The sequence below is a fragment of the Battus philenor genome, unplaced genomic scaffold (assembly GCF_028537555.1).
Source record: "Battus philenor isolate CCGP_79_NKW_IND1 unplaced genomic scaffold, ilBatPhil1.0.hap1 SCAF_5, whole genome shotgun sequence".
In the NCBI taxonomy this organism is placed as follows: Eukaryota; Metazoa; Arthropoda; class Insecta; order Lepidoptera; family Papilionidae; genus Battus; species Battus philenor.
Window position 1 is genome coordinate 13,117,252 of NW_027181715.1, and position 27,234 is coordinate 13,144,485.

General features: G+C 35.1%; 1 protein-coding gene across 2 annotated transcripts in view; it reads left to right on the plus strand.

Moving 5' to 3' along the window:
• LOC137929328 (FERM, ARHGEF and pleckstrin domain-containing protein 1-like) overlaps positions 1-27,234 on the plus strand; it is a 91,995-nt gene that overhangs the window by 6,587 nt on the left and 58,174 nt on the right. For both annotated transcript variants that reach the window (XM_068772218.1, XM_068772219.1), the window contains exon 3: positions 3,582-3,730. In XM_068772218.1, coding sequence (XP_068628319.1) covers positions 3,582-3,730 — 149 coding nt within the window. The remainder of the gene's footprint in view (positions 1-3,581; positions 3,731-27,234) is intronic.

The window sequence follows — 27,234 nt, forward strand, 5'->3', positions numbered from 1 at the left end:
GTAGTGACGAAGAGTCCAGGTATTAAGTCTTGATTAGACCGACGGGGATTCCCCATGTGGTCTTTTATCGTCTACTTTTCCTACAACTATTAGTTTGAAAAAGGTTATCAAGCTAGATTCGGGCCTGTATATGGCTAAAATTTGTTAGGACTCGTTGGTAGCAAATTGTAGGAAGCCTAGTGTTAATTTTAAACTGGTCGATGATGGACATATACACCATAAATTCTATAACCTAGTAAAGCACATCAAGGTTCATGAAAGAAATATGCTGTGAAGACTGGAGTCGCCATCATGGAATGATACTATTATGTACTAGACTAAAAGATCTTATCGTAAGAAAGCTTCATACGACCACAATACTTTTTGTTTTCAAAAATTGTAGCGCGTCCAAATTTAAATTAAAACGCCGATTTGAATTCGGACGCTGCTGTGGTTGCCGTCATTGCGTTAGAGCCGGAATTGTAAAAAGTTTTCGTATATATACCATCACAATCCCACTTTCACCAAGACTTTAAAAAAAAAGATACGTGCTCGGGTGGTCAGTTCTACTCGTGTATCTCATATATATTTTTTGGCCCCATTATTGAATCCTGTCGTTCCACTATCTTATTTAAATTTGACAGAGACTTTGGTATCAAAATATTTATTTCAGTTTTTGTTTATGTATTTCTCTTTCTTAAATCGCGTGTATTGGTTACGGTGTACATAGTAAAATGATAAAAATTAAGCTGCCTATATTCCGCATGGTATCAACATTTTAGACGCGCAGTTGAGGCAAATGGGTTCTCTTTTACGGCGGATTTACGGCTCAAATGTGTTCTCTGTCGCGAACGCCCTGCGATAGTGATGGCTCTCACGTGCTCGTCCGCAATTTCTTTTTAAGTTCCGTCAGCGGTTAATGCTTGATCTATGTTACACTATGCACTCTCACTACACAGCCTTTTGTAATTATTTTTGAAGCATTATCCCACTGTTCATTTTTATGTCCCCAATGATTACGTAGCAATGTATACGAGTTAAATCTGGGATGTCTAAATGACTTGTGTTTAAAAAAAAATTGGATCAAAACTTGGTATCATCCATAGATTTCCAATGCTTAGGAAAAATCCGAGCCTTTGTCCGATCCCGAACATTAAGCCCAAACTAATACATTCTACTTTTAGTAGATATTTCAGAGGACACTCCCTTTTTGTCATCATGATAATTTTAGCCTTAGGACATTTATTACATATATATTATGATATAGGGCTCTCTCATAGCTCTGCAATAGAATCTGCAGCATATAATCCACATCTTCCGACGACTTTAAGAAGTTAGCCTTGTCGGTAGACGTCTTACATTGCACTGGCTGGTTCGAGTTATCCATTCAAATAAGTTTTGATATATTATTAAACCGAGTTTATTACAATAGAGGAACAAAAACTTTTTGTATTTCGTTCATAGGCAGGCAACCGTTGTTCTGCATATAACTGTTTGAAATTGTCTATCTTTACATTTTATTACTTCAGCCGATGATATAAGAATCAACAGAGAACGGTAATTAGACACAGCGCTTCTTAATCATAGAGGACTTCATTATAAACACAGTCAGGTTTTACTTTCATATACACACACACACACACATATATATATATATATATATATATATATATATATATATATATATATATATTCAATGATAACACAGATTATCATTACGTATTTATTTATATAGCTATAATATGGTAAGAAAAAGCGTTTTCGAAATCCGGATTACTACATATTAAATCTAAATGTCCTTGCAGACTGTACTAGGTTATGGCCTGTCGAATTCAACCTGAAAATTTATATATCATATGTTCATATTGATGAGTGTCAAATGAGTTAAATATATTTTACACCAGCGACCTATCGAGCGAATTATCTTGTGTAGTTAATTTATAATTTAAACCAACGTATCGCATAAGCTTCATATCGTGTTTGATCCGAGTATGTTATGTTGAGATGAAGTTAGGTCAAACACAAACAATAGGTTTCCGTGCGCTGGGTTTAGGAAATTAGCATTTTCGCAGGATCTCCGCTGGCAGACGTTACGTAATTACAATTTTGCTGTAATGTTAGGAAAATTGATTGGTCAGCATATGTTACATTGTTATGTTATATTATTTATCAGTGTTTCCTCACGTCCCATAAGGGATTGGTTTGATTGTTAAGCCGGGCATTTCAGAAGTGGACTCGACCTGAGTTTAAATCTTCCGGTTTTATATAAAAATTATGTATGTTAAATATACAATTTTTATATAAAAGGTGGCTGAAGAATTTTAGAAAGGTTTGGGTGGAGCATGGCAAATAAGGCAGAAATCTTGTTATATACTGTATCTATACAAATAAAAATGAATGTATCTCTGTATGCCCTTTATGGAATCGTAAACAATACATTTGATCATATGATGATATTTAGCAAAATTAGTCCACGAAGGTGGTCTGCACGGGTGTTTTTTTTAGCGATGAAATGACACAAAATGAATTGTGAAAATACGTTTTAAATTTGCCAACTAAATCCCCAAATTTCTATTTTTATTTCTGTAGAGTCGTTTTCAAATTATAGCATAACAAGTGGAATTAATTTTTATACGTCTAGATATTATGTTATTTCGTATTGAATTCGATTTTATTTTCTCTGTGTTAATCTAGTTTTCGTCTATATTAACTAAACCTATAAACTTAACGTTAGCTTAGTCTAGCATATCATACTTGTTTCTCTTGAGTATATATTCGTGTATTGTTAATATGTTATACATAATATCCAATATTTTGTTTGCTTTTGCTTCAGCTTAGGTCGTTCGGACATTATCTTTGCAAAAATCGAATTTTTAAAACCATTTAAACTTTGCAGCGTTCTGATTGACGTTAAACTTTTACAATCCGCGTGAAAAATTGAATATTTTAATAGATATGTCTGTCAGACGCTGGAAATAGATATATCATAAGGTTAGGTTAAATTAATAATATTGTCGTACGTTATTTGTACGTTTATATTTTGTATTCGATTACTATATTTCTTAAATATAAGCTAAACTTTAATACTTTTGCGTTATCACGTATTTTTTAAATTTTATACCTTGAGCGTATGGATTTATATTTTGCGTTCTTTTTATGAGATTTTTTTGTGCTGTTTATGATTTTCAATTAAATTTGAACATAATTGACTAAGTTGTATCAATGAAAGAGATTAGTATGTAGGATTTTATATCTAGTTACTGTGATAGGTGCAAGGATATATAATAACTGAAATAAAGTAAACTCTAAGAGAGTGCGAGTATCTTGAAGTGATTTTAAACCAGTGTACTACAATAAACTACGCGTATTGTCAGGCTACGAAGTATAATTTAGTTATATGTTATAGTAATTCCTAGTTTTTCGTAAGGTTTTGAGTATTTCCTACGTGAGGCTTTTTTATGTGATGATAGTTTACCGCATAAAAGTAACTTTTAATTGTGTTGAGATAATTATGCTACAAGTTTTATGTGATGCCCCATCTATCGCACAATAACAGGTTTAAGTGTATTGTATAAAGTTGGTGAAAGTAATGTTTGTGACAGGTCGTATGCACCACTCGGCAAGCACGCCGGCGGGCGTTGATGGAGCGGGCGGCGCTCGGACGCCCCCCGCCACACCGAAGAAGGGCGGCAAGATGCTCGCCGTTCGCGTGCACATGCTGGACGACACCGTCTCCATGTTCCAGATACAGGTCAGTGCAAACATCGAACAAATACTTTTCAAATTACAACCCTGATACATCAAAGACGAATCGATCATCGAAGTATATCAGTAGTCGTCAAATTATAGTAATAAAGGCTCTATTTACGAAAAGATGGCCGCTGGGGCTTTAAGGTTCTGGAGTGGGGACCATTAGGGACGTCAGACGAACAGATGAATGGACGATCTTCACGCCGTTATAAAATCCCGTATGAAAGCCGCTTCTAACCAATCCTGTAGGGATATCAATGGAAAAGGTTTATGTCCAGCTGTGGATGACTAATATAAAACAAATTTACATCGGTCAGTTACGTTAAAAATGCAGAAGCAAATGATACTTATTTTAACAGCTCCTAATAGATACCGGACTGTTTGTATTACGTGCGATAGAGGTAGCGTTCTACGAAGCCGAAATTAGCCGATTGTCTCTTTCCAAAGGTTCATGTGCAATATTTATCGCCGAGTACCTGCTAAATGTCCCTATATATGAAATCAAATATTGTATTTAGTTAATGGTTAACGTGCTAAAATACAACAATATTGACAATGCAATCATTGTAAGCAGACGTTTTCTGTTGACGCCTCTCCGTGACTCATTGTGCAGGATGATTCATTTCCCATCAGACTTGACCGACGCTAATATTTCGAGGACACGTTATCTTTTTCATCTGCCATTAACATGCAAATATTTTTAATGAGTTAAGTTCTCATTATATCATTATTACTATCAAGCGAAGAATAATTATATTATATTTTTACATTTCCAGACTTTATAGTGTTTCGTATGCATCATAAACATGATTTAATCCTTCTATTAAAAAAATGTAACGTAAGCAGGGGTTTATCATATGTTAATAATACTCGTGCATTAATAGCTGTGTGTTATCACCTATAACTTGGTGGTAGGTGATGTAATACGGTCATAAACGCAATGTTAAATATAGGTCATGACTGTTTTTTTGATCAGGCCTGGTATAACTGTAGTATGTTACGCAGACCTTTTGAGTGAGATGTGACAGCAGGTGATACGACCTGCTAATAATTTTGCTATGTACCAAAACTTGCAGTATAATGTAACCATATAGTCATTGGTTTATATCAATGATTCCCAAAGTGGTCTATATCGACCCCTAGGGGTCTATCACAATCTGCAAGGGGTCTACGTCAGCGAAAAAAAAATTGGGGGTCCATAAAATGAAAATGGGGGTCCACGATAGTGGATCTCGGTACATACAGTGATAGTACCTATTTACTTACATCATACTATCTTATAATATCAAAACATTTACATTATTTATAAAAGTACCTATGAAGTAAAAAAATTGTTATTATATATTTTTATGAAATTGTGTAAGATGTAGGATGTTGGTATTCGCTTTGTGGTCGCAATACATTTTGAACATACACTAAACTTCACTACAGTTAGAAATTTACAGGAAATCAATATTAGGTAAGTAGGGGGTCTACCTAACACGGAAAAACGTGGCAAGAGGTCTACGACACAAAAAAGTTTGGGGAACTCTAGTTTATATCAATAAAGACCAACTTTGTACCATATTCACATGAACGATTCCATTCGTTTATCAAAGGCACGCCGTAGCAAAGAGCTAACGTCTAAAATTGCTTAGTCAAGTGAAATATGATGGTCGAATTGCTAAAACAATTTATATATTGAGAAGTATGTATATGATGTGACTAACACTACCATAAGTATATATTTTGAGACAGCCCATGGTGAGATCCCTTTCGGAAGTCCAAGAACCTTTTGCAGTCACTCCATCGAGCGATTGTCTATGCTATCTAAGAGCTTGGCGGCCCGAGTCGAGGTTCCTGAGAGAGCTTTCAAGCGTAGTATTGTGAAGTGAGAGGTTTAGGGAACGCCCCTAGAAGCGTTATGCTATACCTTAAACTGCAGTATTCATGAAAATAATACTGTTTATCTCTTGAAATAGACGGCGCAATGGAATAACTAATCTAACAGTTAAAATCGTTTTATTCTATATATCATCATGTTAGTTAGACATGGCCGCCTTTATGGATTAACAATAAGATCCGTTGAAAGTTCTCTACATCGTTTTTTGATGACCCTAACAAGGACGCGTGACATTGTGGGTGGATGACCAAGGCTTCGCTTGCCGGTCCTTAAAAACTGCTCCTCTAAAGAATCTTAAGGACCAACGGCCGCCTGTACTACGCGCTATGTGGCTTGCTATTTCGATTTAGGTATATATGTAATAGTAGTATGCATTTGAGATTCGTACGTAATAAAGTAAAAAATATTCCGTGCGTATGCCAATTGTATGTTTAACTTGTAATAAATTCAACTCTAATAATATTTGAACTGTGATGTCATTCTTAGGCTATAAGGAAAATAATACAGTAACAGAAATATCGAGATGATTGCATTGACCACACTAGTTCAAATTAGATTCTCGGCGACAGAATTGTCTCGAAAACCTTGTTCGTTACAATTCCATATTTCCCGTGATCTGCGAACGTCGCAGATTTGTTTGCATCCGATATGGAATCCTTCGATATTTTTGATTGCTTCCGTTGCGGGCTCGTAAAGCGGAGCAATTTTTCGGTGTCACGTTTTGATGCGCAATTGTTTAAACTTTGAAATTCAACTCTCTCAAAGTAACTTGGAATAATTTAACGAAGAGAAAGAACTTTGAAGTATAGTATTCTATTGAAGACATCTTCATCACTATGCGAGGTAATGCTAGTCTGACGCTTGCGAGCGCTCACCATTCATTCGGAAGGGAGGTTGCGATTGACAAGACGCACACGAGTTATTTAAGAACAGATAGCTTACCGTTTGTTTATATCCGATCACATACCTCGGGTGGTGACCAGCGCTTGCTCGCACATTGTAATGCATTACTAAGGCCTATAAATCACATCGATCTCCGACCATGTTTTAGTCTATTATATAATTTACATATATCAATTTGTGACAGCCATTATTGATGTCCGTTTTTGGCTTTAGGCCTCCTATATAGATTTACAACAAGAGCGCTCGGAAACAATATCCAACATCTTTTGACGATCTTAACAAGTTGGGTTGTTCAACTTGTGGGTCGGGGACATCCTATACTGCGGTTACTGGTCCGTGTTGTGCACTGCAGAATCTTAATCTGCTCTTTGCGCTATGTGGCCGTCTCATTGTAACTTGCCAATCCACTGGGCTATGTAGGTGGGTCCCTTTCGTCTTTCGGATCTTCTCATTCTTGATTCGAGAGACGCGAAGATAGAATAAAAATTATAATACAAATGCACATTTAAAATAGTAAATAAATCGCACAGGTGCAGAAAATTTGATACGTCAATTAAAGCGTTGTCGCATCCCATTAATGTTCGCTAGGCGGCTCGGCGCGCAGATCTTGTTTTCATCCGATTTGCATCTGCGTTCTCATTGAACATGGCGCGGATATTACGTTGTATATTCTGATTCTCGTCCTTGGCTAGTATAATTTTATTTCACAAATGACTACTTTTTTTGTTTATTATATTTTACATTTTTATATAATTGCCAGTTGTCTTAAAACCTGGAGTAGGTTTATCAAAGACATTATGTTTTCACGAATTAATGTCATTGCCATGGGAGAACTCTAAACAAAAGTTAAAGTACTGCAAGGTACGTAAAAACTGGGTCTGAGCGAGCGGACTAAGGATGCTTAGAGCTGCGTATGCTACATATACACCTTATTACTACATATATATATGCACATACTGATACACATACTTTGTTAAACATTCAAGAAATTTAATTTGAGTAAACGTTTAATATTTGTGTGATTTCATACTGTAGATATTTCTGCATTACATCGATAACACGTCTGAACTTGCGGAAAGGTCTAACAATTAATTACGTCCAATCCCTATCTTTGATTGTCTTTAATATATACGAGGCCAATTAGTTTGGCAGATAAAGTCGCTGTTACATCGACCTGTGTTAATTGTATAATCAAAATTTATGGTTGTTAATAGTTTGATCTCAAGTGTCAGTTAGGTTATACGTAGAAGGTTCGTTTAATAGTTTTGTGATGATTTAATGGATAATGATTGTTAAAAGTTTACTGAGTAAATTTGACACGTCTATTAAAGAGGTTGTATAGCATCCCATTTATGTCACCCACGTCGTGGCTCGAACCTTTGTGTTTTCGGTCTGCAGTCTTTCAAGGTCTTCGTGAGTTTTTTAACTGAAGATGTGATCATGGCGCAACATCCCCAAATCTAATCCTCACAGCCTTGAGCGTTAGTGATAGTGAAGCCCAGATATACGTAAATTTTAACTACTTGGCATCCTACTATAGTTTGGACGTCCGATTGGTTGTTGGTGCGATCTATAATCATCAACTTTGGTCGTTTCATAATTAATTGCTAGGCCAATTACGACTCTGAGGTCTCCGGTTAGCGAAAGAGAGTCATAATATCTTCTTAATTTGAGTCTAGGAGGGCAGCATCATCGGCATACTTCAGGTACGATATCTTCTTGCTTCCCACGGATATTCTCGCATACCGATCTTCGAGAACAATTCGCATGATGAAGTCTGTGGACCGTAGACATACATAGTCGGAGTCGCAGGAAAATCACTGAATGCGGGCAGTGCGAGACCGGTCATTGTGACGATCTGTGGCCTTTACATATGATGTCTGTGTTTTATTGTATATATAACCGGGTCTCTTAGCAGTGTGGGATTCTTCCTAGAACCGGTAGGTTACGAAGGTAATAACTACATGAAGTACAAATTTGAAGTGTGTATTTTGATTAAACTTGCCCATATTTATACCGATTATTAAAACTACGAAAACAATGTTCCACCAATAAAAACCATCAGCCAATCACAAGTTGGTAAGTATTGTACAGCGCCCTCTATCGCCCGACGCTGACGCCGATAAATCGCACAGACGTGGGATTCCCCTACTCGATGTGCCGCAGACGGTATTACGTCATCGTAGTTTAGTAGCTTTTACAACACTTCGTAAATTAGAAAAGAACCAATATGTAGCTACTTCCGCCAATGCAGGTGTAGTCGTGCAATAAAGTGCATTGCCCGCCAGCCCGCTGATAAATGCGCGTGCGGCAAACAATGCGAATTACACAACTACCACCGTTAAATCACTCAACACGTGTTTCACCCCTCCACGGGGCATCTTCAGAAGTACTGTTACACCGATTAGTGCCAAACATAGAGCACTTAGGATGGATTTGAACAAAATAACGCCTGAATCCATTAGATACTATTCGTAAATGTATCAAAATTGCTGTGAAGCCGTTGTCGTCGTTCCAGCTCAAAGACTCCCATTGCAAGGCATAGGCCTCCCTCAAAGATATCTATGGGGGATATACCATGATCGCCGCACTTGACGATCGGGTTGGCGATCACAATGTGATATTATGGTACGCAGAAAACGCTGACCATCCTATGGAATATTGTTTATAAGCAGTGGCAATCCTATATAAAATTAATGCACAGTGTTAATTATGTTGAAATAAATATTGTATTCTCTCATTGTCATATCTAAGTCCTCTACCGCTACTAACATGATTATGAACGTATCGTATTATGTAAAAAGTAAAAACGGGTAATGCTGTTATAAATAAACACGATGATAAATTGCCTCCCCCGAGAGGTGTGAAATATACGTCCAATATAATTCAGACTGCTTTTGCAGTAGCCGAGGCACGTTGTACTTAAGAGGCCATTTGTGAAAATTCCGAGACGCAAATTGGCTTCATTAAAGTCATTATTTACGATCTTTGTTTAGGTCAGTTTGTTTAATGCTTTATCACCACAAGCTCCGCAATATCCTAACGACCGAACTGTTCGATGTCAAGGCGAAATTACTATACGTGATGTAATAGCTTTTAAGTTTGCTGGAATTTAGCTTTGGGGGATTAAATTAAACTGGCCCATGTTCGCAATTTCAGTCGCGTCCCAAAGGACCTGAAACCGGGATAACGTTGCATCGTAAATAGTTTTACTCTAACAAGTCTATGTATGCTATCTTTATAACCTTTCCTTTGCTCCGTATAATAATAACAATAAAGGCTTCATTTATCAGTTTTACTTTAAGACATCATCATTATCATTATGTCCGCCGATAGATGCCCACAGCGATGCCTTCCGTAAAGGAAGTCATAGTATCCGGTCTTGAGATGCCCGCATTTAGTTACTCCCCGCGACGTTGACTATGTCCGTCATTCCACCTGGAGGTGGTCCTATCCACGTCCGAGCTACCAGCTGGGTTACATGATGCGACCCTCTGCCACAAAGCCCTAATGATAGATAATTGTTATTGATTGTTTAACATTTACTTATTTGAACATCTAAATAACATTGACATGCTCTATAGTGATATATTCATTAATATATGTGTATATATATATATATATATATATATATATATATATATATATATATATATGAAATAAGTCGATACGTGCTTCTTTGAAATTCGTCTTTTAATTGCTCTTATTGTGTACTACACCATAATCATTTAAGTTAGATCTATTATGTTTAGTATTTTTGTACTTCGAGGGGATAGTAGTTAGATTTGTATTTCGTAATGACGTAAAGTTTAGTTGATTGAATAAAATAGCAGTAAGTTTGATTTAATGAACCGTTATTAAATGGGCTTATAAATAAAATTTATTATAATGAAGTTAAAAGGAAATGTTTTATTAAAAAATGTTGTAAAAGTTTGCCTGCGCGCCGATCCTCGCGGGTAGTTTTGTCCGCTGTTTTTAATTATCAACACACAGATTTTAATTTAAAGTTGTCGACCTGTTACATCATACAAAAATTAAATTATGTACTGCATAAAGTTATAAAATTTTAATTATCTATATTTTTATAACGTAATTAATCCTCTCACGATAAAAATAAAATTTATTACGAATTTTCAGTGACTATCTTGATACACAATCACAGGCATATTGTAAGTTTAAATATTTTGATATCGTTGTTCGCTTTACATTGCTACTCCGGTAGGCCAATTAAACGACGAAAAACACATTGAAATCGACGCCGTGGATTCGTTACTTTTGTATGATAATAATCTTCTTCTTCTTCCTTCCCTTTTCCCTTTATTTGGGGTCGGGTCTCCTTATCAATTTACTTTTGTATGATGATAATACTTAAAAAAAATATATTTTGTATTTTGATCTCAAACGTAATTGTCGTATCATACGAGCCGCTCAGAAGCCAATGCGGGTTAAGTAATTTTTTTTAAATTTTCTAAATTTTGGAAATTTTGATGAAAAAAATAATGATCTTCTTAGTTATTAAAAGATTTACTCGTTGGGTTACTTTTTTCTAGGTCAGACAGCCTTTTTTTAATAGCCTCTGAATATATTGTATAATAATATAAGAAGCCATTGTTAATATGTCCACCTTTTATTAAGATTTTTTTACATAAACATTGAAATAAAAATTAAATTCTTCTTTTTTCGATATTTGTTGGTAACACTGAAAAACAAGAAATTCATAGTGATTGTAAGCGTTACATAAATTTTTTCTCTCTTTGATCTGCAAAAAGGTACAAGTCCTAAAATTTTTAAGATGCTGTCATTATTTCAATAAATACGTTACGTTTTTATTTACACATCGAGTACATATCTTGTTGTTTGCAGATTTTACACCTCGAAAGAAGTCTTTATATTCTTTTATAATTAAGTTAATAAATCAAGAATTTTAAAATTGAATGTATCAAAAACGATAATTTTCTCAATTTATGTGTTTTGGACTTAACCGCATTGGCTTCTGAGCGGCTCATATCAAACTAACATTCATCAAATCCATTGTTGGACATGGGCTTCCTTTATAGCTTTCCCATTCCACCGATGGGAAACTCGCATTCAGCATCTTTCGACACTCTTAAAATAGGTGTCTGTCGTCCACCTTGTGGAGCAGATTTATTATTATTTGCTTAAATGTTGAAGGTTTTTCTCAGGGTGCTTTTAAAGCCCTGGATGCATGCTGGTAAGTAGAAAAATATTATGACGGGAGAGCTTAATATAATTCTATTTTTTATCAAATAGATCAGTTCTTCTCGTGACGTTTATAGTCATCACCATCATTTTATAGATTTCCTATACGCCAGGTCTAGGCCTATTAAATAAATACTAGCTGATCCCGCAAACGTTGTTTTTAATTAACAAATGTTAGATAAGGGTTGATCGTAGAGGGGTGAAAATTTAGGTTTGTATGTATTTTTGTATGCTGTATCATAATAAAATAAAAACCAAAAAATTGTCTAAAATATTAAAAATAAAATTTAGGGGTGGACCACCCTTATCACTTTGGGGTATGGAAAATAGACAGTAGCCGATTCTCAGACATACTGAATACGCATGTAAAATTTGGTAAAAATCGGTCTAGCCGTTTCGGAGGAGTTCAAGTTCGAACACCGTGACACGAGAATTTTATATATTAGATTACCATTACCCATTTGTAAAGAGTGAACGAGACACGAGATATTACAGCGGTAATGAACTTAGCTTGTTAGATCTCAAGGTGTAATAACATTAGTGATGAATTTAATCGAAGTTGAACGCAGACGAACAGATAAGATAATTTAACTTGAAATGTTCTTGAAAATACATTTGCATCAGTTATCAGATTTTTCTTATATAACAAAAACTAAAGTGGAAAATGGAAGATTTTACGACTTACTTTTACGGCTACGAACGTACATTCTCGTTTAAGTTTGAATATTTTTGTTATATGTCATGGAAATACTTTATACGTATTGTTTACATCGTAAGATTTAAATGTACATTTTTTTTTAAATTTTTACGAAGTATTTCAATGAAAGACGGATTAGTATAGTTGTAAGTTTTAAATGGTTTAATGTATATTTAATTTTTTCGCTATAAAGTTTTTACACATATTTCCAACTTACTCGTATAAAGTGATCTCTCTGAAATTCTGTAGGAATGGGATAGGCCAAAATGTTGCCAGTACGAAGTCTCGAGGGTAAGGTAGTAAACAATTATTAAAATTTAAAATGTAATAATCTGAATGTTACAAAATTTTATTTACTATATTATCGTGACGTAATTTATTATTTCTGAGACCATTGATTTTCGGATAAATTGTGCTATACATTATTTAACAGCAATTGGTGTATGTATAGATACATTCACCCTTTTAAAGTTTTCACACCTATAACCAATCATCCTGAATAACAAACAATAAAGACATAAAAAGTTTTGGTCTTAAGGTTTTACGGCTGCGTACGTTATCGTTTAAGTTGGAACACTCCAATTACATTTCATAGAAATACTTTATACTTATACGTATTTGATACTTTGTAAAATATGAAAGTTATTTTTCTTTTGATTTTTAAAAAAATTCTTTTGTAAGATTGTTGCTCATAAATGAATCCTTTTTTATGATGAATATTTTAAATGATTAGCAAATTGTTCTTCCGAAATTATTATACTGTAACTATAATTAATCATTGTGTGCAGTAGTAGTCCAACGGTAGAGGACTGAGACTCGCGAACGTGAGTCGCGGGTTTAATTCTCAGGGTACAATTTTAAATAATTTACACTTTGTGCACTAATTATTTAAGATTAAGGTATCAGCGTCCTTTCTCTACCATAACAACACATTGTGAGTATTTCTATCCCCCCGTAGATATCTTTGGGGGGTACCTATGTGTTTGCCTTGCAATGGGCGTCTATGGGGTGATACGACATTATATTTAAACAATATATAACGGCAAATAAATTTTACAAACCTACCAAAATTTAAGATAATCCAGTATAGTACGTTTCAATGAATTATGTTGCCTTTTTATTATTAACTTCGTTGTTATAAAGATTATATACCCATCGTCTGTACTCCCTCACTAAATCGATGGATGTAGGAATCGCAAAATCGATCATCGTGGCGATATTTAAGTTTGTCCGATCTGCTACGAAATTGTTAACATATAGCCAGTAGTAGTCGCTTTTTAAAATTAACTTATGTTGTAACTTACCGGACCTTCTCAAGAAAAAATCTACAGCAGAATCTTTTGATGAGTTGGCCCGGCACATTGTCCTAAATCTCAAGGCTTTTAACGGCTTAAAATAAAATAATGTTGCAACTAATATAACTGAGTATTCCAAATTGTATTGTTAATATGTTTTAATTTTAGCTGTATTTATCCCTAAGAGAAAATTGTGTAAGAAAAATTGTAAAAAATTATAAAACGCTCTCGTGCCTCGCAGCTGGGAGAAGAAAGATCCTTATCAAATAGCGGCAACCCTCTCCCAACTGTCTGCGTTTAGTTTAAGCGAAAAATAAATATTGTAAAAAAACACTAGCGATACAAATTAGAATAAATAATAAAAAAAAACTCATGTTCCATCGGGAATTTAAAGTTAATTTGTGTTAAATTATTTTAGACGACGTCGTCGTTTTGAGTCGTGATCGTGAACGCATCTGCGCTACGATCGACTTGTAAGAAAGTTCGAGTGAGCCCCTTGTAAGATTGCGGAGTTTCGATCCTTTCATCTCGAGTGCCGGAGTGGTTGTTTGAAATTTCTACATCGTTTGTGCGCACTCGATTGGGGATTTTACGCAGTATTCTTTTGTTATGAGAGACGTTAAGGAGGGAAATCTCCGATCTTTTAGATACGTTTCTATATTTTCATTAAGCGTTCATTGTATTTTTTTGTTTACAGCCAACATATTCAATTTCAAATGAAGGTGTCGGTTTTCAAACAATGAAATCTTTGAAGTGCTTTGACTAATGATTTCAGAATTCTAAATAATTTCGTTTGAATTTTGAAACAATGAAGATAAAATAATATTCTCTATAACGCTCAACAAAGCTTTTTCATATTACGCGATATCATGTCCCCCGTATAACATGTGATTTCTCGTGTACCGCAGGATATCCCAGATTATGTTTCTGTACTGTGAAGTTAATATTTATTTTGCGTAGTTCATAAAGCAGACTTGCGCGAATTGAATGTCAGCCAATGGCAGACGATGGCGCAAGATAGAGGAAAGTGGAAGTCTCTCGCTTCGGAGGCCAAGACCCACTATGGGTCACTGAGCTAGCGGAGTAGTAGTAGTAGTTCATAATCAAGTTCGCGCACGTCTGTACATTGCCAATTGTTTTTATTATAAAATTATATATGTTTGACCCAACACCCTAAACCCAATTTAATGAGTAAAGTTGAACGCGTAACATTTTTATATAACGGGTTATTCGGCGGAAGCAATCTATACTGTTATATGGGAGATTGCATTATATTACGAAATTGTGATAATAATGATGTATAAAATAAACATCAATTTTATACGGCTTTGTACTATATAATACTATTATTAAGAGGACCGGAAAGTAATGTCGATTTCTTAAGTTACATTCACACGACTACATTATTAACAAGTTTTCATCTCTAATCAATAATATATTCACCATTTTTGCAAATTTTCAATTCCCGAGCGGTAAAAATCAATCGGTTTTTATGTAAAATATGTCGACAGAAACGATGTTATATAACTTACCTATCCTCCTAATATGTCCTGTAATTGACCAGCTTATGTATATATATACATTTATATACATTTTTAATCTGTAATTTCACTGAGCATGGCTGATTTCTAATGTTTTTATCAGCGTAAACTCTCACTCAAAAGTAACGTGAACTTATCGCAAATGGAATAAATAGTTTTATGTAAGTAATAAATGTAAATATACTTTGATGGCTAATGAATGTTCGTTTTAATGTGTATGAATAAATGAATTTGGGAACATGGGTTTCAATGTTTTTATTAAAGACAGGACTTTTCTTGATTGAATATTTACTGATAGGACTTTTCGTCAGTCTATACAGGGTTATTCTTTAAAGTTTAAAAGATTTAAAGGAGTAAATGTATAGCTCATGTGTTAGCAAAAGCTTTAGAGCTTTTACAATTATTTTCTATCGATCTGTATAATGTGATAACTCTGAAACTATTGGAAAGTGACGGGCTAACAGCTTCTGACAGTGGAAAGTCTGCTGGGCCAGATGGTAAACTGTGATTAATTCTAACAATTAGGAATCTGAAATTTGAAAATAACTTTTACTGTATTTTCATTACGTTGTTTATTATTTTAGGGTATACACTAAAGTTATAATGATTGACAGCAAATAAGCTATACGCGGATAAAATATACCCTTTAAAACTTTTAAATCGATAACAAATCAACCTGTATTATTTCATTTGTAAGTAAATATTGTGTAATAGTTTGTCAGACGATTTGTCCGTTGAAAATCTGTCGGATTACATTTGTTTCATTTTTCGAGATAATGACTAGGATTTGTGATATTTGAACATCTAGTGGCATATTTGCCACGATTTTTGAAATAAATTTGAATAGTAGAGGAGTAGTATTCTACTCCTCTACTTTGTTATATTGTATTCGTCGCGAGTTTTTTAGGCTAGTTTATTGGTTAGAAGCGACGCACTAACGATGAATTTACATTAGATTGCAGTCTACGTCTTTCGTTTGCATGAACCGTACGCGTTTTGTTGTTGTTTATGTTGATTAGAAACAATCAACATATAATATATATGTGTATATACATTTCGAATTGGCGTATTAGTATATTGATTTATATATTTAACTCCTGTTTAAGTCGTAGAACTAAATGTTAATATCATGTAAACGATTGAAAATTTATGATTAATATTAGAAACACCAGAAACTTAATGGTGAATAAGATAATGGTGAACTTTCGGATTACATCGGAAAAAAAAGATATTTTGAATAGACACACTTTTTTAAAAAAAAAATGTCACGGGCGAACGCATAATTAATCTTTACATTTATAAATGTATACTACAAGAGTCTTTGTGAGCCATGTATAAACTCTCAGTCAATATTAAATTGCGTTACAAGAGAACTTTTATAAATTTGGATGTCAATGTTTTAACCACGACCACTAATACCATCGTCATCTATACGGCGTCCGCTGGACAAACGCCTGTCCACAGATTTCCAATAGGACCGGTCAGAAGGGCCCGCATCCAGCGTCTTTGAACAAGCTTAATAAGCTTGTCTGTCCACTTTGTAGGCGGCCCCAACGGCGTTTGTTGAATAAACATCTCTCACAATTTTTTTTTAAAATAAAGTTTAAATATTAAAATTAACCTAGTTCGAATAATCTCTGCGGGTGGTATTGATTTTGAACGCGCTGCGACGTCGTTAAACTACAGCGACGAGAGTAATATTTTGAGGTCGTAAAATGTATATAGCAATTAGTTATTAATTTAACGAGAGTTTTCTTCCCGCTTTTCCGAGACTTCGCGGCACTAATTATGTTCTTCAACGAGCATAATTGAGACCGTGCTTTTATTATATAGTACTGGCAGCTAATAGAATTTATTTATTTTTAAAATTCAAGAGACGCGAATACTAATCAAGCGCGAGATGTGTTTTTAAATCCAAAAATGCTTTAGCGCGGCTCCATTCCGCTATAAAATTTTGAGTTTTTCAACAAAAGTTAAATAATATATACAATAATTTTTATTTGTTTCCGTTAATGTGTTGAGTGAATCTTTTTTGAACAGATTGATTTGAGTAATTGACGCCTGTGTCCTATACGCGTTAATTGCTTTCGTCTTTAAAATTAGACTGCTTGTAGTAAACCAGTAAAGTATATTTAACTTTTATTGAAACAAAAAAGACGTTCAACTCACGTCTCGTATATCAGTATTCGAATTGTAATTGATTATCAATTACAATTAATTGCTATGCAATTTTTTGAAAATATTGATTGTTATATTTTATTTTTTTTTGCACTTGAAAAAGGTATGTTTTTAAATAAGACATAGTCTATGTGAAATGAATACACTATATTTCAGTGACTGAAATAAAAATTACATTTTTTTTGACTTGCTTTGCTGCACAGATGGCATTTGCATTACCGGAGTGCGAGGGGTGCAAGGCGTTGAGGGCGCTTACCTTATCATCTCTTTTTAGGTAGCAAAGTTCGAGGGTTCCCTAGGAAGCCTCAGCTTGTTCCACTACCTGCTACCCGTAGAGCTCTTGGATCACTTCGGTAAACGTTCTATGGAGTAATTAGGCTCAAGGATCCCCGCCATACACAATTTGTATCATAAAATGTGATGTTAACAATCAGGTGTTCGTCTACATACCTCGTAGCTTTCTTGTATATGTATATATTTTTACATAATAGCTTTATGAGTGATAAGAAAGTTATAAGAATATCTAAAATATAAAGTTCAAGCATCAATGTAACATTTTCGTTTCCTATCGTTGACCGCCATCTCAAGTAAACATTTTCGTCGAATTTCTTTTCGATAGAAACGTATTTAAACGACCTCATGCCGTCGCCTTTTTCAATGTAATAGCCGACCCTTGTCAGAGTCGAGTGTCCGTCGGAAAAGCCTCGCTGCATGCCTTCGGCTTGATATCGATACGTGATTCTATTTTTATACGGTCGAGGTGAAATGAACGCCCCTGTTTATTCCGCTGTTGAATTAACACTGATTTATGAAGCGCGAGTGCGGCGAACCGAAAGAGGCTTATGAGATAAGGCAGATATTAGACGAGACTTCGTTATGAGATTATAATTTTTATGTTCTGTTTATTTCACCTTTATATATAGTTACACAGGAACTAGTTATTAGTATTAGTGTTAATTTATTTTCTGCAGTAACGCAGTTTGAAGAGCCTGTTTCAGTTTTGCGTATCTAATCTAAGTTGGTATAATTGGCGAGTAGTATGGTACACTTGCTGCATGTGTCACTTTAAGGACTTTGTGGATAGACACAAACACATTTGCTCCGTAAAGTTGAGTAGTAATATTGTTCAAATTTATTAATAATATGCTATATATATATACATTATATGGACTTTAATCTGTATTACCGTCTTTTTTGTGGATATTATTAATGTTGCTACATACGTCAACAAGACCGTGCATCAGAATTTTTAATTGTTTGTGGGAGATAGATGTAATCATTTTAATTATCTGCTTCTTGTGGTATCTTTTTAAATTGTTGTATATATATATATATATATATATATATATATATATATATATATATATATAGTGATTTGCTATTAATATTAAAATACTACTTTACTTATGAAAATCATGTTTGTGTTTCATTCTTTTTGACATAGTAAATATGGGCGAATATCAACATATGTAATCCAAAATATATGTTTGTCTATATATCATTTATAGAATCGTAAACTATACGATAAACGAAGAACGAAAGATGTTGAACAAAAAAAATGTGAAGCATGAAAGAAGAAAATAAAATTGAAATCAAGACTGAAGAAATCATTTACCCTTGTAAACACTTGAAAAAAATCCTTACGACAAGCCGGATTGCAGTCAAGCGTAATATAAATTGGAACTGCCTTTTTTTGGGGTTAAAGTGAAGTATAAAACTGCCCACAGTGCACATGTAACACCCATCTCGTGATATTTGCAATATCGAAAGAGCAATCAAATACAAATCAATCGTTACCCGCGGCTCGAATCACTGGCTACACTTTGGAATTGAATTGGCGTCAGAAAAAATATTTTTGCGATACGTTTATTGGTATATGTTTCGCCTAACCACATGTCAGGTATCTTTTATTTTGTATAAATTGCGCTGTTTTGTGTAAACGAACAGCAACCCAGATATTAAACCTATAAGAGCGACACGTTATAGAATGATATTGTCTTCGACCCCCGCTTTCGATAAACTACTTTTTTGTCGCTTTGTCCACAGTCGTCTAAATAAATCACATAATTTATACAGGGTGATTGGTTGTACATGAAAAAGCTTTGAGGGGGTGAAAGTAGAGCCTATTTGTCGCTAATTAATGTATAGTATAACCTATCTAAAAATCAATGGTTTCATATTTAATGGAATCAGGCGTTACCTCGCGGAAGTCCATCCTAAGTAAGAAAAGGACCAATATTTAGCCACCTCCGCACATGTAGTGGTGCCAAACACAGAGTCAAAAAGTTTGGCACTAATCGGTGTAACATAACTCCTGAGATGCCCCGTGGAGGAGTGAAACACTTGCTGAGTGAATTAACGGTGGCAGTTGTGTAATTCGTATTGTTTGCCGCATACGCATTTATCAGCTGGCTGGCGGGCGGTGCATTTTATTGCATGACTATCACAGCATGTGCAGAGGTGGCTAAATATTGGTCCTTTTCTTACTTCAATTGTTTCAATAATAATAAATAACGCAATGACTGTATGGTAATAAAAAGCATTTTCAAAATTTTCAAAATTATTGTGGAGCAGCGTTGTCAACCTCGTAAATTCGATAACGAGCCTGTACTGTCGTTTTAGGGCACATCGACGTCGTGATTAAGCAGATTGATAGCTACAGGCATCTCGTTACAAAGGTACGATGGCTGGGCTATGGAATAGTTAGCATAAAGTTCAAAGTTATTATATTATATTACGCTCCTTACATTTATGAACAAGCATAAATATGCTATAGCTTGAAGCTTCATATTTCTGGCCTCTGCTACCACAATACTCTTGTTGAATTATTGTTGCGCGTTCGAATTCAAAATCGAACGCCGATTTGAATTAGGGTGTCATCGTGTTCGAGTTGAAATTACAAATAGTCTTTGGCTCTGTGTTTGGCACTAATCGGTGTAACATAACTCCTGTAGATGCCCCGTGGAGAGGTGAAACACGTGTTGAGTGATTTAACGGTGGCCAGTTGTGTAATTCGCATTGTTTGCCGCATGCGCATTTATCAGCGGGCTGGCGGGCGGTGCACTTTGTTGCACGACTACCACTGCATGTGCGGAAGTGTCTAAATATTGGTCCTTTTCTTACTTAGAATGGACTTCCGCAAGGTAACGCCTGATTCCATTAAATAGTCTTTGTGTATATGAGAGTACACCATCTGTATCACTCTTGGCTGTCACCTTCATCGCTATCACGTAGCAACAAATACGCGTTCAAGTAACTCACTTCCGCTCACTAATCGCGTATAAACTTATCCCAACAGATCAACCGTCAGAGAATAGTAATAATTCAGCTGTAATTCAGTTAAAATTATTATTATTGACACCCAAATTACATAACGGCTTATTTTCATTGTTCGTTAGATTTTGCATTAGGGGTGCGAAAAATTTCATATGTTCATTCAACATCATTTTCATTGTAATGACTTGTTATCTAATATTATGGACTCACTTTAGCAATTACAAAATTGATTTTTATATTAATAATTTTAATGGTATTCAAATTATTGACTGAACGAGTAAGACGTGTTTGATTTAAAACATCTGAATATCCAATATAGGTTAATAGATAGAGATATTATATTATTCAATGGAGCTTGTTCGCTGATAAACTGAATCCCTGCGCCACGACTGCTTAGTTAGCCAATAGGTGAAGTAGGTTGATTGTTAGGTATAGTGGTGTATACCGCATGTGAAGAATGAGACTAGAACTGAGAAAAATGTGCTTACATTTATAGTCAGTGATATTGGTAGCCAAATCTATTGCCACACGTGCTATGATCGATACTTTAATATTTAAGAAGTTAAGTCGAATGAATCACATCAGGTCTCATTCTAGGAAAAAAAATAATGTCCAGTATTGTAATGGGATAAGTAAAAAGATTTATAAAAAACTAGGGATCAGCTAGTTTTTTTTGCAAACGTTGTTTTGCAAAAAAAATATTTTTAATTATCAATTTAAAATAAGGGTTGATAGTAGAGGGGTGAAAATTTAGAGTTGTATGTATTTTTGTATGTTGTATCATAAAAAAATAAAAACAAAAAATTTCGTCGAAAAAAAAATTTAAGGGTGAATAACCCTTATCACTTAGGGGTATGAAAAATAGATAGTAGCCGATTCTCAGACCTATTAAATACGCATATAAAATTTGGTAAAAATCGGATCATGTCAGATGAACACCTCTAGAATTCTGAAGTTTCTAAATAGAATTATTTAATCAGAAAAGGTCAAATTAATTAAAATGTGTGCCAATGTTGGAGTTTTAAAGAGAGATATACCAGAGATACTGAGGGATATAGACACAAAACTGTTTTATAGAAAATAAAATAAATAAATGTAAACAAGTTAAAGTGGCGTATTGAGCGCTTTGGGTGTTTCGTTTATAAATTTGTCAAAAGTTAGCTGCTTCCAACAGTCCTTTTGTGTCTGGCAACCCAGTTGATAGACAGCCATTGTCCTGATATAATCACCGTTTAAAATTGTGCAAAATAACAAATTGTTTAAAAGAAGATTGTGCGAAATTCGAGTTTTTTTATGAATGGCAACATTAATTAATTAAAAATTATAATATTTAGTTATTTACAAAAAAAAATATGTAAAGGATTCTGTTCAAATTTCGATCTCTGTATTTTTCTAAATACATGATTAATTATATATCTGTGATTTTTGTTCTTGTTTTCGCGTTGAATATGCGATTTTATATTTGTTTTATCCGATTTATTACTCTTGATTTATCGTCAGATTGGTATAATTACCGCTGTTCGACAATCAAGTACGATCACATATAGAGTATGGGTGCGTGCAACTATGGACTTTCGAGAATTTGAAAGCTATTCTAAAAAGTCAAAATATAATAGCACGCGTTCTTTGCTTTCGTGGTGGATTGTGGTTTAAGGATATTCGATTTTTAATGTGGTGGTGTCTGATGATCTGTTGTCAATTATGTGCATTATAGTATCTGTTATTCGTGTAAGTTGTCCACTTGTTCCATATTATATATGTAAAAAAATATTTATAAAATTAGTTGGAAATATTGTTTATCCCTTAAATTTTTTATTTTTTTTAAAGGTTAAAGAGCTTTAAGAAATAGCAATAAGTCGACTAGCAATAATTGCTTTACATCGTTGTGGTTAAAAATAGTGTCTCTTAGTCGATTGCATTTTCACCAGTGAATTTGGTGGACGTAACGCGGAGGCGGCAAATAATGATATGATGCATTGGGTTCATCGCAAGTCAGAAGTGGCGCATCCGGCCGTGCCATGTATCGCTGGCGCGGGGCCAGAGCCCGGGAAAGCCTTAGGTAGGCGGTCCAAATTGCCTCAATGACTTTATTGTTCCGGCTCACACAGCTCCGGGTCCATTTGGAAGTCTGGCGCCGCCCGCGTTGTGTAAACTTGCTGATTTATAAACGTCCAATGCAACAAACGCTATGCAGTTTACTTCATAGGATTATCAAATTAATTTTCTAATATAAGAAACATACTATCTGCGCTATTAGTTATTATATAAAACATATACAACGTTATACAGGATGATTGGTTATAAGTCTAAAAACTTTAAACATGTATGTTATACGGTTGCACAGACTTATTAACCCTAGGGGCCACTCGGGCAAATCATGAACTGAAGGCGGGCCGGCCGCCAGAAGTATAGGTAATTAAATTTTTTTAGTTTTATTCTGGAATAGAATCCGATATTTTTCGAATGTACGAGAGTATTATTTTTGCTGTCGACGGGCCACCAGTATTCGACCGGCGGGCCGCGGTCTGTGCATCCATGCTTTAAACCTTTGACACCTATTTCCAATGACAGTGTTTTAAGTGGTCACTCTGAAATATGTTATATTAATTTTTTTTAATGCAGCCAAGTTCTGGCTGTCTTTCTTATCGACAGTCGTTTCAATCCATTGACGCTCATTACAAGGCATGTGCCTCTCAAAGATATCTAGAGGCGGATATATCATAATCGCCACGCTTGGCATGCGGGTTAGCGATCATAGTTTGGTATTATAGTTCGCAGAGTACGTTGCTGTCCATCCTCTGGAAACATGTTTTGAGCAGTAGCAATCGTATATAATTAATGCACAAAGTGTGAATTATATAAGACTATCCCGGGAATTGAACCTGAGATCTATATTCGCAAGTCTCAGTCCTCCACTGTAGGGCTATGCTGATCAACAATGAAACCACTGAAACCGTCATTCGACATATGAAAGCAACATTAGCATCTCTCTTCGTATATTTAATAATATGGAAAGCAAGCGTTATTATTCAAAGTATGACAAAGTTCTTTACACAATATAAAGGATGGTATCACTTATGTAAATTAACCCTTATCATCAAAAACCCTTACGTAAATGCGATGTTTTCTTCTTTAATGCCGCAGATACATATTGAAGATCATTTATAAAATTTACGTCTTGAATACCACTTAAAAAAATCTTGGAGACTCGGAAAGTAAGAAAAAAATAACGTAAAAGATGTAACTCATTGAACGAGCCATTAATTAAATTTATTTTTAAAGAGAAAAACCTTTTTTCTCTCCGCAAACTATTTTACTCTGTTATCTCTGGATGTTCGGACGATGGACGGTTTGTTCTTGGCATCTTTTGTTTTAAAATCCTTTGCGGCTGCAGCAACTTTGCTCACTTAAAATATGAAACTCTTCTTTATCAGCAGTAACTGTCAGTGTGTCTAATTAAAGAAAGTCCTTAGAAATAACATTTGAATAGTTAAGAAAAGGACCAATATTTAGCCACTTCCGCACATGCAGTGGTAGTCGTGCAATGAAATGCACCGCCCGCCAGCCCGCTGATAAATGCGTATGCGGCAAACAATGCAAAATCACACAACCGCCACCGCCAAATTACTCAACACGTGTTTCACCCCTCCACGGGGCATCTTTAGGAATTATCTTACACCGATTAGACCCAAACACAGAGTCCACTGCATGTGCGGAAGTGGCTAAATATTGGTCCTTTTCTTACTTAGGATGGACTTCCGCGAGGTGACGCTTGATTCCATTAAATATTTGAATAGTTATTATCAGGTTAAATGAAGCAGTAAGTTCTTATCTAGGATGCAAGGGTTGTTTGATAACATTGTCACTGATTTTTCCTCGGAGTATGTAGCTTTAAATGTAACACTACCGTCGTCAAGCGACTTCTATTAATAGACAAGTATCAAATTTTGAGAAAATTGCGTTATTTTATTTTTGTTTGATAGCTAAAGTAGATAGTTTTGAAAATACAAAAAATAAATAAAAATGTATAACGTGACAAGTAAAGCCATCATTAAAACTAAATAAACACTGGATAAATGCTAATGGATATCTGCACCATCGATATCAATGGTTCACACATTTAGTGCCGGGAGCCGATATATAGGCTCCTGCTACACAGGCGAGAAGTGCCAGAGCCGATATATCGGCTCCTGCTATACTGGCGAGAAGTGCCAGAGCCGATATATCGGCTCTTGCTACACTGGCGAGAAGTGCCAGAGCCGATACATCAGCCCGCGCTTCGCAGCGCTTTACTATTTGCATGGCGGAAGAACTTTATTTTAAAAATAAATTAGTAATACGTTATAAATGATCTAATTTAATTGTGAGAGAATTAAAAATATAGGTTTTCATATCAACTCTGTGGAAGACGACCGAATATGGAGGTACCGAAATCTAACATAAACACCAATGGTGGCCGCTTCAGCGAATTACAAGCCGCGGCGTCATTTGCGGCGGCTTTGGGCTCTTATCGAACCGTTTCCAGATATACTTTAAAATAATTAGTCCTTATAAAATAATGATGAAAAGATGACTTTTTGTATATGCAAATAGGTTTTGTAAGAGAGACCACAACTTTTACTATTTTTATCAAAATTTATACTTTTTTATTTATATAATTATTATTGAGTAGAGAAAAACTATTCAATGTTTTGTTCTCTATTTCAACTAGAGTACACTCACTGCTCATGTAAATATCATCAATATCAATATTCAATATAAATATGATTCATGTAAATATTGTTTCTCATTAGGTTTTTATGCGCATTTTCTCACCCTAGTAAAACTGTGAAATTCGGCTGGTTATTCTCGCATAGGCACATCTTTTTCGCCCGGTACTATAAGGTTAAGCAGTGGTTTACAAAGTTCTGTTTTGTTCGTACCTGAACAAGTGACGTCGTAAGTTCATCGGTTCGGTCGCCAAGAGGAGATAATCACGCCAGAAATCGTCGATAAAATTTATAGAGTAATGTTGGAATTACATACTCCCAGAATTCCCAAGAGGGAGAGGGCGTCCAAAAGCTACGTGGTGGTCTAATATCAGAAAGGAACTGGAAACCCTTCAACTTGATGCAGAGACAACCCAGGATAGAGTGGCCTGGCGCAAATTGATAAGAAGACCCGACCCTAAATAAAGGGAAAAGGGAAGGAAGAAGAAGAAGAAGAATGTTGGACGATCGGACAAGGAAAATATGCAGTAATTCATAAACTTTAGATTTTGTAAACATCTTGACACATTTTTTTTGTACAATTTGTAATAGTTTTTTTTTTCTGTGCGGCTTATAAAATATTACTCAGCGAAAAATCTTAACTGTATTATCCATGTCCACAATATATCTCGATCGCGTCATAATAAACTTTAAAGTTCAAGAGGCTGCACGTATTTTTATCTACCCACGGCCTTTGTCTCGTGCCTTTTTGACGTCAAACAGTCCGCAAATAGCTGGAAGTAAAAATAAAACTGGTCCGCCCTAATTGCTTACTCTAAGTACACAACCCTGTTAGGTCAGAGATAAGATTGTATCGCCCTCTGAAACTGCGCCCATAACTCTTTCTTATTTCATTGCTAAATTTATGTGGAATTTATTTAACAGTGTTACAAAGCACGTATACGTATTCTGTCGTCGTAGTCTGTTATGTATGGGCTAGTTTGTAGTTTTTTCATTTAAATTTCACTAAAGACGTAACTTTTTAGTAATGATTGGAGTCACCGTGCGGGTGTATTTTTATATTTGCAGATAAAGGGGCCGGGTACGATACGTGTCTGATGTCTTGGGAAACTTGTTTAAGGAGGCCTTGTAATGCACTGGCATTCACCAGTTTACAATTTATTGCACTATAGTTACTAATATATAGAAACTAAATGATCTACTGGACGGAACAAAATACAAAGAGTATATTTTTCCAGAAATTTCTTGTTTTTGTGAATCGTATAGAATAACCGTTTACCGCGGAGGGGAGACCATAGACTGGCAAATGTAGCATAGGACGACCTCCTTAAAGACGATCTTGTTAAGATCGTCGTGGAAGTAAACCGCTTCCAACTTCTATACGAAGTCTACTGAGGCCTATGTTTAGCACTAGACAATTTACGGCTGAAATGTTGGTAATGAAGTTTTTGCGTTTTTTAAATTTTCACTTCAACAATGCACAATTTTCTAGACGTAATAAATACACAACTGAATGAATATGAAAATAATTTTCTCAAGAATTGCAATAATAGAAAAAAATTGCACTCGTTTGAATAATTTCATTTACCTGTACAAAATGCAAAGGGGAGCGTACGCAATTATTATTATGCAGATGTCTCCGCTGCGGTAATCCAATTGGCGAAGCCCCGCAAGCGGCCGGGATTACACGGAGCACGGTACGAGACAATGCTTTAATGCTGAGACGTACTTCTTATTATAATCACTCTTACAGTATTAATGTTTCGTGACAAGAGTCACAGTGTCTAGGTACGATGTCGTGCTA